The sequence below is a fragment of the Pleurodeles waltl genome, chromosome 3_1, assembly GCF_031143425.1.
Source record: "Pleurodeles waltl isolate 20211129_DDA chromosome 3_1, aPleWal1.hap1.20221129, whole genome shotgun sequence".
In the NCBI taxonomy this organism is placed as follows: Eukaryota; Metazoa; Chordata; class Amphibia; order Caudata; family Salamandridae; genus Pleurodeles; species Pleurodeles waltl.
Genome location: NC_090440.1, coordinates 1640618648 through 1640637154, shown reverse-complemented (window position 1 = coordinate 1640637154; position 18507 = coordinate 1640618648). Strand labels below are relative to the sequence as shown.

Sequence of the window (18507 nt, the reverse complement as noted above, 5' to 3'; positions counted from 1 at the left end):
GGGACACGAAGACTGGGTCAGCGTCAAGACGACTGCAGCATCGGTATCAGCGATGGTGGCGATGCCCTCTGGTCGGAATCACTCTGATTATCTGTCTAAAGTGTGATGTATTTATACAGATCTACAAGGTCCCCTGACGTAAGTGTATTCCTAAACAATAGATAACAGGCATGCTTGGGACGGCAATTAATATCAACAATCCCTTGAAAGTATAGAGAGGGAAAATTCCTAAGTGTGAACACCTACTGTTTGTTTGTCTTTGGTGCTTGATCTTGACGCCTTGGCGCGGTGACACTGATAATGTAACTCATAACAAGTGGCCTAACTATAAACAAGGCAGCCATCTTAGAAGAAATAAATAATTAAATGGGCTAAGACAGAGCAAGCTAAGTAGGTTAAAAGTCACTAAGTGACAGGGGCACGAGTCTACAAGCCAGAGGCTAAGCTAACTCCTGCTATCCCATTAAAACAAACTAGGATTCACTACAGGACCACCACCAAAACCTTTCGCACAACACACTCTGTTTGTCTAGGTAAACTCTGGTCCCCATACTAGGTTAGTGGGGACCCCAAAATAATAACCCCTTCCACCATGCAGTGTCTTTTTAAGCTCTCTCATGGCTGGAACTTTTGTTTTGCACCTGGGAGTAGTTTGGTTTTTAAGGGCTTTGTTTGAACAAATATTCAAGTAGGCTTACTAGCTCTTTAGTTATATGCAGGGCCACTGGAATTAGGTGGCAGAAAGGACCAACATATGCAGCAGGGTTGACCAATTCATGTGGCAAAAGAAGTCCATTTATGAAGTCACAATGCCAATAGCTCCAACTCAAGTAAATGCGAGACCTATTGCATTGCAAATGCTTATTACTGTGATTGTCCCAGATGTAAACATTCCTTGCAGTTTTCCATGCCTTGCAAAACACATATATACAGCAGGTCTTCAAATGTTGAAATCTGCGCCTATTTACACATGTGCACCACTTTTTTTAGTTATCTGATTTGCAATGGGAGCCACTTTTATTTTGGTGCCTAGACCTAGTTTCTGTACCAGACAAAGTTCAGGAAAGGGGCGGCAGGACAGTAACAGACAGACTTGAGCTCTGGTGCTAGGTGAAGCGGACCTCACTTATTAAAAGTCAAAGTACATTTCAATGAGAGTAGCGAAAAGGCAGGGGAACTTTTACTGACTAAAACAAGTTTATGGCAAGGACAGCTAAGGCGCAAATAGATGCAACAGAGGACTGGGGGTGGGGGGGGCGTGGCTAGCCAAACCATGATAGCGGACGTAAAACAAAGTGGCTCCGTCCGGGCCTAACAGAATCCTGTAACAACTGACACCCTCCAGGGGCCGGCAACATGATCTGCCTGGGAGAAATTGGAGTGGCCCGGCTGGAGAGCGGCAGACCTGACCCTGGGGTCCCATGAGTGGCCCCACGCAATATTGGGGAGCAAACGCCTGCTGGGACGAAGGCCCGATCCTGGGGGATGTCTCACGCCCGGGATCGCTGGGCCGGGGACGTCGGCGGGGGATCGCGGGGAGCAGATGGAGATACCCTGGCATCGCAGACACCAGGGAGAAGCAGCTGAGGAACGGGGGACTCTCCTCCTGCCTTCCCGCTTTGGCGGACTGGGTCTCCCTGGCGGAACTGCAGGCGGCTGCGGAGAGCCGTGGCCTGGTACGTCCCCGGCGTGGAAGCCGCACCCGAGTTCTGCGACGGAGGGGCGGCCCTCTCTGCCTTCCGGGACCCGGAGGTGTCAGGGCCCAGAGGAGAGGTGAGCGGAGCGGCTGGGACTGTTGGGGGGGCCTACCTCCAGGCTGTTGAGAGGCAAGGGACCCCTCCCCCACTCCCTCGGAGTCGGCGAGCCCGCGTTGTCTTCATGGGGGCCTGGAGGCCTTGGAGGAGGAGCGGAGTCGCTGGAGCGCGGCAGCACGCTGGAAAGGAGCAGATGGGGATGGCCCCCGAGGCGGCGGTGGTTCCACGGAGGTGATTGAGGCGGCCTGCGGCAACCGGACCCACCGGAAAAAGGAGAGGATACCCCTGGGGACGCTGGCCCCACCAGATGTACTCTATGGGGAGGGACCTGGTAGCCATCATATGAACTGGTGAGAGGGGGCGCACCCGGTGAGCGGCGGGAATCAGACCGGAGTGGTGGGCACTCTAAGTGTTCAGGAACAGTCCGAACCAGCCAAAGGAAGATCACCCCAGCCCCAAGAACTATTGCACCGATGCCTCGGCCGGGACCTGGGAGGACCCGGACAGGGAGCCTAGGGTCACTTGAGACGCTCCTGCGGGTGGCTCCCCTGCGTGCTGGGCGATCGCCGCAACCCATTGCAGACCGCGGATGACATCCAAGGGCAGAACCAGAGGCTCAGCAATGAGCCATAAAACCCATACTGACCACAGCAAAGCCAACATGGAGGATCTCATGCATCCCAATGTCCAGGCCACTTTGGATAAGATCCTGGGTGCAATCGAAGACACCAAAACAACCCTGCGGCTCACCAAGTGGCAGTTGAGGTGGGTCTGCTGAGGGCGGACCACCAAAAACTATCGGACAGAGTGAAAGAGGCAGAGACAACATTGGTGGAGCTAACACCGAAACATGATGAACCCGCAGCCACAGTCTTGCATCTAACTTATCGTGTTCAACGTTTAGAGCGAAGGGCAGAAGAAGCAGAAGGGAGAAGCCGCAGGAATAATATACGAGTCGTGGGCCTCCCGGAAGGAGTGGAAGGTACCAACATGGTGGAGTACCTTGAAGGGTGGCTGCGCACGGTTGTAGCCCCGGAGCACCTCACCCCGTTCTTCACCCAGGAGCGGGCACACCGAGTGCCCTCGATACCCCTGGCGCCAGGGAGGCTGCCCCGAGTGGTATTGGCAAAGCTGATGCACTACAGGGACAGAGATACCTTACTCCAGAGGGCCATAGAAGCCGGGCCCTTTAAGGTGGCGAATGGTGTGGTGGTGCTATTCCCTGACTTCACTATGGAGGTCCAGAATAAACAAGCCTCCTTCCTGGCCGTGAAGAGGGCCCTCAGGGATGGAAGGATTCAGTACTCACTTCTGTTCCCGGCCAAACTAAGGGTGATCCTCGATGGTAAAACTACATTCTTCCAAAACCCAGAAGAGGCATGGGAATGGCTGGAGGCGAGAGGAGTAGAAGGGGGCTTAGACGACAGGCATGCTCAGCCTGGGCGCGTGGAACGCAGAGGCCAGAGAAGGCAGCGCAACAGAAACCGCCCACGATCTGCACCAACCCTGGCCCAAAAAGAACAGGCGAAAATGGTGGCTTTGGAGGCGGCGGCAGCGGCATCCGTATGTGGGGAGGCGTCCCCGGTGGACGGTAATGGAAGAGACTCGGACCGTGCAACGGTGTCCTCTGCGGAGGGCTCTGGCTCCTCCGGGGGTGAGCCGAGGGTGACCCCCCAGACTGCGGATGAGCTGGGCTGAATGACTACACGGACATGTTATCAACTGGTCAACTTGTTCCGTTATCAAGGGGTAATCTTCTTGCAGTCCTGTCTAAAGACATTGGGCATAGGATCAATTCAGTACAAAATGACGACACCACATAACCCAAGATCTCTCCAACGCTTAATTCCAAACTATCCTAGATACAATTCAACTACTGGGATTCATCAAAGGTAACCCCATTACCAGCAGTGTGTATCTTACACCCTAAACAGAAGTATGATTGCACAATTACTTTTCAAACTGCGTTAGGAGAACATTTGGCTACATCAGTTTTGTCTCAGAATTAGAGGTTAATTTAAATATAACCTACACAACAGGCTGATTGTCCACCAACACAGCCTGGTAGGGTTCATTTTTGTTTTTATATAAAATAATACTCAGCCTCTATGCCTTTTTATTGACTACACAGAATTAAACACTGTAGCTATGACGATCTCTATCCTCTATCTCTACTTCACTGGAGATACTTAACAGTAAGTCAGATATGCGAATGTCTTCATCAAGTTACACTAACATTAGGTCTATTACCGTTTGCATGCTAAAAAAGAAAGGTTGAAAAAGTATTTTAGAACATGATTTTGGCACTTTGAACAGTAGGTAACATACTGGCTTTGATATAGTTCTGATCATAATATAAATGTCAACAGTTTTTTGATTTTCTGATATTTCAACTGATTCATTTGTATTTTTTTCTGCCTAGACTAATGTACATGTACAAGATGAACCTCAAAATCTGCACTGTAACAAACTGGAACCACAACCTAAAAAGTGTGAATTTGAGACAGAAGCAAAAGGTTATCTACGGTTTATGTTAACACCTATTCAATTATCTATGAATGCTTACACACACTGCTATTTGAGGGAAACGTAAATCAGCTATCATAAAGGAGGCACCATATTTTCTATGGATCTCTGATATCTACAAATAATATAAATGTATATCTTACTCTTAATATAGTACCAACATAACATATATGTAATAAATGTAACCGGGAAGTTCCAATCGTAATGAGTTGGCACACAAATCCGCCTGAACATTAGACAATGCTATTATAATAGAAGACATTCTAGTCACTCGGACACAGCAAACAGTCATCATAGACTGATGTATCCAATAGATATAGGAATGATTTTGTCATAAGGACAAAATGACGATTAGCTCAAATACCCAATTTATTTCCACTTTTCTCAGACTATTAACTTGTTTCCAGGGAATATTGTTGTATTAGAGTAACAACTGCTGGCTATGAAGGCTGTCTGTATAAACAACAGAGACGTTTGTATGGGTTTTCCTTGAAATCAGTACAGATAGTAGACAACTGCATTCATGACAGTACATACGCTGTTTTAGTCATCAGGGTAGCTGCTTCCATTTTAGACAATGGAGTATAATATTTCCTGTCACACGCTTATCTTGCTTCTTTAAGAGTTCACACTCAATATTGCAATACTCTGCAATACTTCGGTTTGCTCCTCTGTTGATAGTTGGTACTTTGCCCTTTTTTGTTTCTTTCTTGCTGTCTTGTATTCTGAATATTTAATTTAGTTATTCTGCACACACTGCAGACCCAACATAAAAATGAACAAGATTATAGAAGCAATCAGAAGTTATATCATTGTCAGTATACATTTTCTATGAGTTTTTGATTTATTTACTGCCTTTGTGCTTTTAAGGTCTCACCTACCAGACAACACAGACATAAAAAACCTATTGCGGGCTAACCAAAAACTTACAATGGGCATAGACCTCATCGTATAACTACCACTGGTTGTCTTTATTGTTGCTCTCGCTGCTTCTTGTTCGATGGCTTGCCTTACCCTTCTTGTTTAACCCTGTCCTGGACCATAGCCTTTTAAACATCCTTTTAAGTTGATACCTTGTATTCTTCCACTGCTCACCTTCGGGGAACTACTTTTTCTTTTAATTTCTGGACTCTGTGAAAGTGCATGCGTTTCGAGCTCTCCCTCAACTAAACACCCACACAGTCCCTCTTTAAGCATGTTATTTTCCTCTTTGTGTGCTGCCTTCTCTCTCCGTGTGCTGCTTTTTTCAGCACCCCCATCTCCCATCGGCTTATTTTCCCAGGCATTAAATATTTTTTTGAGAGGATCCTGCAGCTGCTATTTGCTTCCAGGCTCCACTATACCAAAAGCTCTTTCACATACTTCACATTTAAAAAAAATACATTTACCAACCTAAGTGGCATCCGCCATCTCAGATTTTTCACTTAAAAAAATGGAAAGTGGCATCAACGTCATTCTGTAGGTGCATGCATGTGTGCTTATAGAATGATGCAAATGACAACAGCGGTCACTTCACTATTCCTTTTTTTGCCAATGCTGAAACATCATCGCCAAACAGCATTGGCGCACCAAAACACAAGACAAAATTATGAGCGATGGGCAAATCAGAGGCTGGCAGTAAGCAGGAGAACCCAAAGACAGAATTGCATTATATGTGGATGACGTTCTTCTTTATCTCAAGGACCCCGGTATCTCTGATCCATGTGTTCTTGAGCTCCTCCGCCTTGTAGAGGAAGCATCCCCCTCAATAAGAAGAAATTCTTACTTGTCCCATTGCGGGGAGACAGTGCATCAAGTGCCTGGTGAGACAGCATCACTGTTTGTCATCTTACCTTTAAATACCTTGGGATTCATATTGCAACAGTGCCCAAGCATTCACATACGCTCAACCTGTTGCCCCTTGTGAAGACCACCGGAAACAGCCGGTCAGCATGCCAAAACCTTCTATTAACCTCCTGGCCACGGTTGCCTTAATTCAAATGTTCATTCTTCCTCTGTTACCTATATACTCTGCAAAACGTCCTGCTTCATATCCCTGAAACCTGGTTCCATGATGTAGCAGCGCAGTTGCATTCCTTCCTTTGAAGTCGTTGCCCTCTTTGGATCCCAAATGCCAATGCTCACGCTCCTCTGATCGCGGCAAAGGACATTTTCCTCTGTTATTGGGCATCACACATACTGTCATACATGAATGGTTGATGGGAGGCTTGGCCGACCTGGCATACCGACTGGAATTTTGTGGACTGGGTCTGGATGGAGTGGTGCACTTCCTCTATGGCCGAACAATCCCCCTTGTAGTCCCAGAAGTCACCAGGGCGATATACCTTGTAGGGAGGAGGGCCCTCCGCTTCATGGGTTGGGCTAGACACCTAATGGGCCATACCCCCACTGGAGGGGTCACTGGTTGGAACATGTCACTATTGGAGGGCTTCAGTAAGTGGCACCTACTGGGGATCCCCATGCTAGCTGACGTATGGCACAGGTCCATTATGTTTTCATTTGCCGACCTCCGGGCCCAGGCCCCACACTGTCATGTTCAATTTCATAAAATGTACCACTCTCTTGGTTGCAACAATAAGCACCTTCGCAACTTCACAGAATTTAACCCTTTTGAAGCAACCGAAAGACACTGGAATGACTTTGTCAGAAGTGGGAGGAGTGTGTCGGGGAGATGGAGGAGGCTGAATGAAGGGAGACATGCATTGCCCTTGGAAAGCTAGCAATCTCGGCTCGCAGACATCAGATACGACAACACTATTTACACCAGGCATACATGACTCTCCAGCGCCTGTGTGCGGCAAGTATCCTTCCAGAGCCCAACTGGTCATGCTGTCATTCTCCAGCAACGGATTTCTTTCATATGGTGAGGCAGTGCCCAATAATTGCCCAGTACAGACCTAAAACTGATGACATCTTATCAGCCCTTCTGGATGTTCCAATTCAACTGACTCCCAAACTGCCACTGTTGGGTGTGATGGAAGATCTTCTGGGCTCCCAGGGGGACAGAGTCCTAGCGACCTTAGGGGCAAAAAGGGACATAGCACAATCTTGGAAAAACCCTGACTACCCAAAGTTGACACAGTGGTGCACTTGCATGGATTAGTGTGCCAGACAAGAAGAGCTGATCTACAGGCATGTGGTTGTCCCCAAAAATCTAACAAAATTGGGGTAAATGGTGGGAATATTATGGGGTATCTACTAAGTTGGACGATGTTTTTGCTATTGACAGATGAATTGTGGGGGAGGGTGTAAACCGGGATATGGGGATAGAGTTTGAGTTTCACTACAAAGGACCTTTTATTTTAATTTTAAACCTTTTTTTAAAATATGTTTATTATTTTCCAGGAAAATGTTGTAGGGAAACTCACTCTTTCTGGCATGGTTACCCCCACCTTTTCACTGGCAAATTGCTAACCAGGACTCCAGTGACTGTGCTCTCTCCCCTAAATGTAGTTGCTTTGGTACTGGCATACTGGTGTACCCCTGTAAGTCCCTAGTATATGGTACTTAGGCACCCAGGACATTGGAACACCAGGGGTCCCCCAGGGGCTGAAGCATGTATTATGCCACCCACGGGAGCCCATGCAAACTGTGTATACAGGCCTGCCATTTGCAGTTTGCGTGAAAAGGTGCATACACCCTTTCACTGCTGGTCACTACACCAGGTCAATGTAAGCCACCCCTATATGGTAGGCCCTTTCAGCCCTTCAGGTCCCTGTGTGCGTGGGCACCCCTGCATGAACAGAGGTGCCTCTACGAATTCCAGTCCCAATTCACCTGTGATTCAGCTACATAATGGTAACTCCGAACCTGGGCATGTTTGGTATCAAACATGTCAGAATCATACCCCAATACTGATTCCAGTATTGGTGACATGATTCCATACACTCTGGGGATTCCTTAGAGGATCCTGCAGTTCTGCTCCTACTAATCTTCCAGGGTCTGTGGGCAGCCCGCACTGCTGCAGCCCTTCAGAAACGATGTTGCCCTCCTGCTGCTTGGCCAGCTCAAGCAGGGTACAGCAGAACAAAGGGTTTCCTGTAGGAGAGGGATGTACCTCCTCTCCCTTGGAAATAGGTGTTACTGGGCTAGGGAGGGGTAGCCTCCCCATGCCAGCAGATTGCTTTGAAGGGCACATTTGGTGCCCTCCTTGTATAATCTGGTTTGCACCAGTCAAGGGATCACCGATCCCTGCTCTGGCACAAAACACACAAAGGAAAGGGGAGTCCCTGTCCAGCACCACCCTCAGGGTGGTGCCCAGAGCTCCTCCAGGTGGCCACTTGGTTCTGCCATCTTGGAAATAAGATGTGCAGGGGCCTCTGGGAGCATCTGACTGGGTAGGCCAGGTATCTGATGTCAGAGACCCCTCCTGATAGGCGGTCACTCCAAGGAGTGACCAAACCCCCTTTTGGGCTATTTAGGGACTCCCCTGAGGGTGGGTACACAGATTCGTTGTGGCAAGATTCCACCAGGATTCCTCTGCAACGACCTCTTCTGCTCCTGGCCTGCTGCTGGGCAACAAAGGAACCAAACAAGACTGCAACGACTGAGAAGACCTCTCCTTGCAACATCGTTTCCGCGGCTCCTGTCAGCAATCAGCAACATTTCCACGGCTGTGCATTCTCTGGGGCCGGCAAAACTTCAGCTGTAGAAAGAAGGAATCTCCCTTGAAGTGAAGGAGTCAATTCACTGCATCCGCAGACACCTAAGGCAACAACGTCCGGCTGGTGAGATATTCTGTCCTTCGGATCTGCAAAGATACTCAACACAGGCTCTGGTTCTGGGAGATCCCCTGGGTCCTCTCTGCCTTCCGTCCAAAGTGGGAGACGGTAAGCCCTTGCCTCTTCCATTGGGAAGAAATACCTGTGCACCGCGACTGTTGCAGCAACCAAGGCTTGACTCCTGCTCCGAGAGATCTTCAGGCTCCAAGTAACCCTGGCTCCCAGGACTCTATCTCTGCAAGGACAGTCTCCTCTCTGTTGCTCCAGCAACGTGGGATTCCTCATAAGGAGTGCTGACTGGACCTCACTGCGACTTATAGTGCCTGCTGCCAGTGGGTTGCTGTGGGGGCTCCGACTGCTTTTGCTGGCTCTCCAGTCTTCTGAAGGGTCAGCCTGTATCCTCCTCCAAGGACGAGTCCTCAAGACCTTGCTGGTCGTCCACAGCTCTGCAAAACTTCCAACAGCTCCTCTTGCATTTGCTTGTGCTTGTGCTTGTTGGTGGTCATCCAGATCAATGACCCGGCTGCAATCCGGCAACCGACGAGGGACAGCTCGTAGGCGACTTCAGGGACTCCTCTGCAGCTCCTGGACCCTGCAGCTGAACTTCATCCATCACAGTCCACCTAGATCTTCAGCTACAGAAGGGTGGGCATTGGCTCCTGCCCCACCTGTACACTCCTGCATGGACTGGTCTATGTCCCCTTCTCTTGCTGGTCTTCTTCACCTGGAATCTGCCCTTGGGTTCCAACGGTCCTGTCCTGCTTCTGTATTTTCGAACCACGACTTCCCCATGTTAGCCTATGGGAAAACCAGGTAACTTACCTCTCTGCACCCGGCCGCTGGGGATCTTCCAGATACTTACTTTTTGGGGTCCACTCTCTCTCAGCGCTTGTCTAAGTGCACCAAACACTTTGGTGGGGGACACCCGTTCGCATTACACTTTTTTAGTATATGGTGGTGGCTCTCCTAAAGAGCCTTTGCTAATTGATGCTCTTCCTAATTACTTACCTGTGTATATTTGTTATGTTCATACTTCCAGAGGGAAGTATATCAACGGTAGTCTAGTTTGGTGTGCCTATAATAAAGTACCTTTATTTTTGAAACAGTGTGGTTCCTTTCATGTGTTATAAGTGACTGTGTGACTACTGTGATATTACAAGTGCTTTACATGCTTTCTAGATAAAGTCTTGGCTACTCACTACAGCTACCATAGATCGCCCCGGCTGTCTAGACACTGTAACACTCACTAATAGGGGTTTGCTTGGACCCAGTATAAGGTGCAACAGTATAGGCGTCAACCAAACACTGGACCAACTTCCTACAAATATGACAATAAAACAACTGACAGACATTAATCTTTAACAACCCACCACTTCCTCCTTCCTCCCAGCCACCCACCATAAACACCTATGTTCCCACATGATTTCGGTAGTACAAAGGCATATGCCACATCGCGTCATAATAGTATGCACAGATCTCATCAAGGGAATCCCTGATGTTATGTCCTATTGACTCACAAAAGTGTTAAAGAATAATATTCTACATATTTGCCCCATATTTTGTGAAATTTTCAGGGGCATCCTCTGCTGGCAAACGTGACTTTTTCAGCCGCCATATTCATGTCCATGCCCCTCTTCCATTCCTGTAGTGCTGGGCTCTATCCTGATCCCCAGTATTGAGCTATATCTCTCTTAGCAACCACCAGGCCAAGGTTACACAACAACATTTGGGTGCATGGTACTTCAATGTCGTTGGGGATCCCCAGGAGGAGGAATTTAGGGTCTAATGCAATTGGCATGGAAAGCCCATCAGTAAGTTCACCTGTGAGTTTGATCCAATAGATCTGTATGCAGGACCAATGCCAAGGACCTTTTATTTTCTTACTTTGTACGACATGGTATCATGCTTTCTTTGCTTCTATGTTGTAAAATGTAATAACATTTGTTGATCACGAAAAAGAGGTAAGACTAAACCTCTTGGCTTTGCCAATTCATATTCATCCGTGGCATAGAATATGAGTGAGTATTTATCGTTATCCCATGAAAGTACTGGGGACAGACAGTATAGCACATGCATAGGCTCACCAATAACAAGGAATGTTCGAAAAAGAAAACCCTCAAGCCACTCAACATTGAAAAAAATATCAGGTAAGTGGAGAAGGGCCTGTAGAGCCAACCAACCAAGCAGTCTAAACATAGAATATGGTTATTTTTCCATAGAGCTATTATAAACAAAGGAAAGAAAGTATTCATACAAATGTTGCTTTGCAGTCACAAAAAAATGCATGCACTGAAGATAAATTACAATTGCTAGATGGTGTTGCTCAGGTACTGGGACAGGGACAGTTTCTTATGTTACAATAAAAATAATAATCTCTTCCAGCAATTGTTTTGAAGTAATGGGGAAGGTGAAAGGAAAACTCCTTATAATGTATTGCTCAGATAGTGAACTACTTCTTCATATAGTGTATATTAATCAGCTAGTAGCAAATCATATCAAAGATTAAATAGAAGGATAGCAAGTAGCAATGTTCTCGTTTATGCTGAACTCTATTGGATGGGGCTTCTTTTCTTATACCTCTCTCCTCCGCCTTTCTTCTTCCTTTCTTTTCTTCTCCTCTCTTATTTGAGCCAAGCGCTGCTTCTTGCGCTCCAGCTCTGCCTTGAGCTCACTTTTGTCAGACATGATGGAGCACCTAATGAAAAAGAGGAAATAAATGTTTGTTATACTGTAAAGGAATTTTCAACTTAATGACACTTTAATGCACATCATCTCAACAACTGAAGATGATGAGCCCTCAAACTTTGAAAACTGCAACACATCATTTCGTCCACATTCACAACTTATAATACTTTAATGAGCAACCTATATACCCAACAATGCTCATTTAAAGTCCCACTGTTCTCACATCATTTTATAAATGATGTCTTGAAAATCCATACTCCAAGAGACCTTTTTGCACTACTTGTTAATCCACATCCACATTCTTATACCCAAACTCCTTTCAGATATTTTACAGCACTTCTAAACTACACCACCCGCCAGACACCAGTAATTAAAGACATGTAATCCATCCTGTGCACTATCAGACCCAATCAGGCCATGAAACCTCAAACATCTTGTTCTCACTTCTAGAGCTTTACTTAATCTGTCTTCCCTGCTGTCCCATTTTCTCTTTCCAGATACTGACAAGCCATTCCCAGTTTTTTCCAAAATATTGGAATGACTAGTCTTAATCGACTCACACTCCATCAGTCCTCCAGCAATCTACTTGGCCCTCTCCTTTCAAATTTCTGCACTCTTCACTCAATCGCCATATCTCAAACTTTGTCATTACCCCCACATGGCAAATGCCTGTCTGTCATACATCTCTAGAACTCTTGGCTATTTCTATCACTGATGACCATTTTATTTCATTTTCCTCTCTCAATATCCAAGTTCAGAACCCTGAATTCTCTTGAACAGAAATTCTCAGCAGTTGCCTTATCTCTTTGAAAATTCCTCTCCGCTGAGATTCGCAAAGCTCCTGCATTCCAAAAAGAACTGAAATCAAACTGTTCAACAGCCATCTGAATGTCTGTTACCTAACTTCAGAGGACAATTTACACCTGAAACTAGAAAGGCTTCTAAATCATACTTTATCCACTTGTTGAACCAAGAATGTCCCTAGCTACTTTAATTACTGGTTTCACATAAAACATCCTGTTGGCTTGCAGTGGTTAATCACTATTTAAATAAAAAGAACAGATGAATAATAGAATCACACAGCTAGCACACAAATATACTTCAAAACGCGCTCTCTCAATTGCATGGGTCACCAAGACAAACACTTGCCTCACTTCTTGAGGGCATCACCCAAGGCTTTTTCCTAGGCCCACTTAGTTGTACACCACCTTACCACAGATATACCACATTTATGCTGATTACACAAAAATCTTTTTCTCTTTTCCTACTTTTTCACCCTAACTTCAATCGCATGTTTTGAACTGTCCACTGCAGCACTGGATGACTTTGTGGGCACTCATGTTAAACTCCTCTAAAACCAAGCTCCTATATGTTTCTTTGTCGTCAGACAAGTTACTTACCTTCGGTAACACTTTGGGCCTCATTACAAGTTTGGCGGCGGGGATTACTCCATCCTAAAAGTTACGGATATGCCGTCCGTTGTTTTACGGGATAGCTGTCACTTTTGGGACGGAGTAATCCCCTCTGCCAAACTCGTAATGAGGCCCTTTATCTGGTAACATTCCTTACCTTAGCATTTACCCAGGAGTCAGTCTGGATCAGAGATTTTTCTGGAGCAGCAGCCCTGAGCGGCGCTAGGTGGTGTCGATCGGCTCAGCGTCCATGATAAGATATGTAGTTGCAAGTCCTAATTATGTGCCACCCCAGCACACCGATGTAATTTTCTTTTCCCAACTTTCAACACCAGAGGCGCAGAACCATGAAGAGGACTGACTACTAGTGCATCAAAACTAGGGCCTTGAAAGGGAGTCCCTGTTCCTTGAAATTAGTTCACAGAGCGGGGAAATGGATGGGTTTGTAGGGAATCTGCAACTAGATATTGTCACTAACAGGCGTTACTGAAGGTAAGTAACTTGTCCATCTGATAGACACACCTAGTTGCAGATTCCTGACCCTAGGAAAGATACCCAAGCAATACCATCCCCGGAGATGGGTCTGGGAACTAAGCTCATACTAGAAAGTCCTGCAGGACCGAACAGGTAAAGTGCCCCTCCCTACAGACCTGACTGTCCATGCTGCAGTGTTTGATCAATGCGTACAGAGATGCCAAAAATGCTGCCTGACAGATGTCAAGGACTGGAACTCTGTGTGCTTACACAGTGGTCACAAATTTAGCTCTGGTAGAATGAGCCCACAAACCCCGAGGGGGTTGCTTCTTTGCCAATGAGTAGCACAGTTCAATGCAGAGTACGACCTATCTGGAGATGGTTCTCTCTGCACTGCCCGACCTTTCTTCGCACCCATATAACCAACCAGGAGTTGGTAGAACGCCAACGCTCTTTTTGGGTAAAGGCAGTGGAGTTTCTCCTCTTCCTTAAAAGGATGTAGAGGTGCGTAAAACATAGACAAGGTGATGAACTGGCCTACATGGAAAGGAATAACCACTTTTGGCAGAAAGGAAGCCCTGATGCAACGTACCACTTTTTCAGGGTAGATGGAAAAGTAGGGCGGCTTAGATGACATGCCTGCAGCTCACTTATCCTGCAGGCAGATATAATGGCCACAAGAAAGGCTGTTCTCGCGGTGAAAAGCCTGAGAGGACAATTGTGGAGGGGCTTGAAAGGAGCGCAAATCAGAAATGTCAAAACTAAATTCAAATCCCATAGGTGCATAATGAATGGAGATGAAAAGCGTCACCCAATGATTGCTGCCTTAGAAACTCCAATGTGCAAAACTGCTAACATTGAGCGTTCTCTGTGGAAGTGAAAAGATCTAACCAAGGCTCTCCCCACTGCTGAAAGAGACCTTGAGTCATGTAGGGATGGAGACACCATTTTGTGATTGACTAAGCAGTCAGCTGAGTTTGCCTACTCTGGCATTCTGAGAGGCCGCCAGATGTTGAACCACCAGAAAAATGCCCTGATGTTCATGCCACGCCCAGAGGCGTAGAGCCTCCTGACAAATGGTCCACGACCCCACCCCGCCCTGCTTCTTGCAGTATCACATGGCGGTGGTGTTGTCCATGACCACCTGCACTATCTTTCCCTTGAGAGAGGGAAGAAATGCTAGTCTGACCGCCCAAAGCTTCAACAGGTTGATGTGGAATCCAGACTCCACCGGAGACCTGATGCCTCTGATCTCTGCCTCCCCAAGGTGGCTGTCCCATCCCAGGAATGACGCATCTGTCACTATGGTCAGAACGTGTTGGAGAAGGGAGAGGGATCTGTCTCTGGCCCAATCGTGGTTCGTTAGCCACCACTGCAGACCCTGTGTAGTTCCCTCCGAGATCTGATCAACGTCGGAGAGATTTCCCTGATGCTGTGTCCACTGGAACTTCAGGTCCCAGTGCAGAGCCTGCATATGCCAGTGGGAATGTGTCACAAGCAGGATGCAGGAGGCCATGAGGCCCAGCAGCCTCAGAGTCAGTCTCACCGAAATCCAGGGTAGAGGCTGGAACATAGGTATCATAGCCTGGACTTGCTGCTCAGGAGGAAAACCCAGAAACTGCACTGTGTCAGACAGCTCTGATGAAAAGGATCGTCTGAGAGTAATCCTCCATATTCCAATTGTAATATGTTTGCATGGATGGAGGGGTTGTCGACCGAGATAGGGACCTATGCGGAGATGAGCAGAGGGCCGGCATCAGCTTTACCGCTCCCACAAAACATTCAGATTCATGGCCTGGAATTTGGAGCACAACTTCGGGTCGCGCTCCAAACGCCAAAGGCACACAAGGTGCGTATCTGTCAGACATCGCCTGATTGGAGGATCCGCAGGGCATAAACCCGGAAACACCAGGAGTAGAAATACTCAAAAAAGCTTCAGCAAAAGTCGGAAAAAGACCAGTCAAAAAAGTAACTGAGGGGTAGTTCTTTCTTCAGATAAGCACTGGCTGGGTGGGAAGAAAAGATCTGAGATCAGCACACCTGGGTGGCACCTATATAGGACTCACAATAGGCGTGGCAAAGAGCTGGAAGACCTTGCCTCTTTACCTCAGGCAGTCACCATTGTAACCTCAATTTAGGAAGGACCTTAAGACCTGGCTCTTCAACTGAATCATAGAGGACCGTCCCCCCACAGCGCCTTGAGGCCCTTATGGGTGAGTAGTGCGCTCTACAAATCTGATTATTTGATTGACTGACTGATATCTGGTGTGGACAACAACAGATGCAGAGCCAATCGATACCACCTAGCGGCACGGAGGGGTGCTTCTCAACAAAAACTCCTGATGCCGGGGGAAATTCTAAGGTAAGTAATATGCAACTGGATCTGGTCTCTATTAGATAACATCTATCTCACTCAGGAGCTCAGACCCTTCCAAACTTGAATTATGCCTCCTCTGCTAAAAACGTGGGCATTCTCTTGACCCTACTACTGATAATACGAACCATCACAGCCAATACAGACACTGCAACAAGTCATTCATTAGCAAGCATATGTAATATCCACACATAAGGAGGCATGGTTGGATTGAGGACTGCCAAGATGAGTCCTTGCTAAAAGCTCCACTTCTGGCCTCTTCATCGGCATTCATCAGCTGGTTGAGCGTGAAACATGAATGATGACATATTGATAGGCAATGTTATTTATAGCTAAACCTTGCAGCAACTTAATTTAATCGACATGAGAAGGGGCACTCCTCCCGGTCAGTCCTAGAATCCATGGTGGCCACCACATAGCACCTTCAGGCGGCAGTGATAGAAAATAAACTGAGCTCTCCTTCGGAGGTTGTCCAGTGGAACCCCCCGCGAGAAATCAGCAGAAGGGCTGGCATTCCGCTACTCGAGATGAAAGATGAGCAGTAAAATGATGGGTACACAAAGGGGAGGTGGACACCCTAACCCTACATATGGGCAGAGGAAGGGGAGACTAGAAAAAGTACAAGAGGACCATCTGGGATCCGACTTGCATATCAACACAGGCCCTGTGCTACAGCAAGCTGTTGAGCGCAAAATGTCAGATTTATTATTAGGTTAACGTTAACAAGATAGAAGCTCCATGTACATCACCCATCGTCCCAGGAAAATGCTTTCAGGGCATGCTCAGATGTGAACCAGGTCGAAAGGGATGAAAGCACTAGACGAAGATTTCACAAACATATAGTAATGCTCAGGCTAAACTCTCTCAGATAATCTAAACCTAGAAATCACATTGGCTTCAGCATGAGGGACTCCAAATTGGGCGTCCTGAGACAACAAGGCCCTCAGTAGATTCCAGACTGGGGCAAACTAGTTTGCAGAACATAAACCTGATAGCTCAGTGAACAGAAACAATAACTACTTGAGCATAAACCGACAGAAAAAAATCAAGACATCTATGTTTGTGCATGTTATATGGGTGACCACCTGCAAGCTCAACATGAATGAATATAGGAAATTGTCAGCAGCAAAAAATAATGTTCCCCGAAAAAAAGAAGCAATTTGCACCACCAAAGGGAGATAAGGCACACCCTACAGAGTCACACTAAGATGAGCATTCAAATAATGGAGCTGCTTCGGACTTCAGAGACCCTACGACACCGTTGCCGAGCAAACAAGCTCTTGCTACAATAATTTAAAAGACATGGCAGCCATAAGACAGGATTTTACGAATGCTTTCTCAGATCTGGACCACTCAAATGAAAAAGCCGAAAACAGAACTGCTATGTAGAGAACACTCTAGTATATCAATCACATAAATAAGATGTATTGGCAGCAAGACAGCATTGCAAGGATGTAAAGATGAAGATGGCAAAAACAGCTGGAGGCAGAATAACATGAGGATCAGAGGAATAAGCCAAATGATCACAAATAAAGAAGATTTATTTAATATTTGATTCACCACATTCTGCAAACCTCAGAAGACCCTACTGTGGAACCTCACCAAACACACAGAGTGTATTCAGTTTACCAAACTTGCAAAAACCTAATGTTCAATTTCTTGACAAGAGTCCTTTACTTTAAAATGGGCACCATCCAGTTCAGATGAGATGCCATTTCCATGTTCCAAGCTACCTCATCTGCAACATCGACCAAAAGGAGAAGTATTAAAGAACTACATTCTTACAACAAGATAACATTCTTTATTGGTGGGGCATCACTTTCTTTTATTTCCTGCTTCTAACAAGCAAAAAGTAGTCAGAACACTGAAGGAAGGAAGAGGTAATAGAATCTATCACACCACTTCTAATGAAAAAAGAACAAACCAAGAGCTACAAAAACAAGACATGAGCGAAGAGTAGATGAGGCAATCGTCAAAAAAGAACGAACACCCAAAACGGCAGAAGGTACACAATCCACATGAAGCGTCACTGGACAAAGAGTTAGCTCTACCATAAAAGGACAATGAACCTAAATATATTCCTTTTTGTATTCCTTACATGAGGTGCTTAACAGTTATAGCTGACCGATATTCTGCTTCTAACAAGAAGAAGCTAGTGGTTTGTCATATGATCATTCTGATACTGAAAAAAACATTCGATTGGTTTTAACGTATGTTCCAGCAGAAGGTTGGGGGGCTCAGAAGTCATTTTCTGCCTCTCCCATACACCAGGAGTTCTATACTCCTGGGCTGCCTTACAATACAAGGAGCCAAATTTGTGTTATTGCAAATAATAAACTCAGGCTTTTGTTTGCTACTTTATTTATTGTTAAGTTGTGTAAGTTACAAAGGAACTACAGCACACACAGGCAAATGCAGGATCCCATCACCCAAGGGGAAAACACAGGGAGGAGTAGTGAAGAATCATCACTTCAACACAACCTAAAACAACTATCACCGCATTCAAAATAAATTAAGTTTCAAATACTTAGATACTAGTCACTTCAAATTTTTCTGTCATG

At 46.3% G+C, this 18507-nt stretch overlaps 1 protein-coding gene across 4 annotated transcripts in view; it reads right to left on the bottom strand.

Annotated features, from left to right (window-relative positions):
• Positions 1-18507, bottom strand: part of DYNC1I2 (dynein cytoplasmic 1 intermediate chain 2) — a 384780-nt gene that overhangs the window by 278124 nt on the left and 88149 nt on the right. For all 4 annotated transcript variants that reach the window (XM_069225329.1, XM_069225327.1, XM_069225328.1 and 1 more), the window contains exon 2: positions 11579-11696. In XM_069225329.1, coding sequence (XP_069081430.1) covers positions 11579-11686 — 108 coding nt within the window. In that variant the 5' untranslated portion in view covers positions 11687-11696. The remainder of the gene's footprint in view (positions 1-11578; positions 11697-18507) is intronic.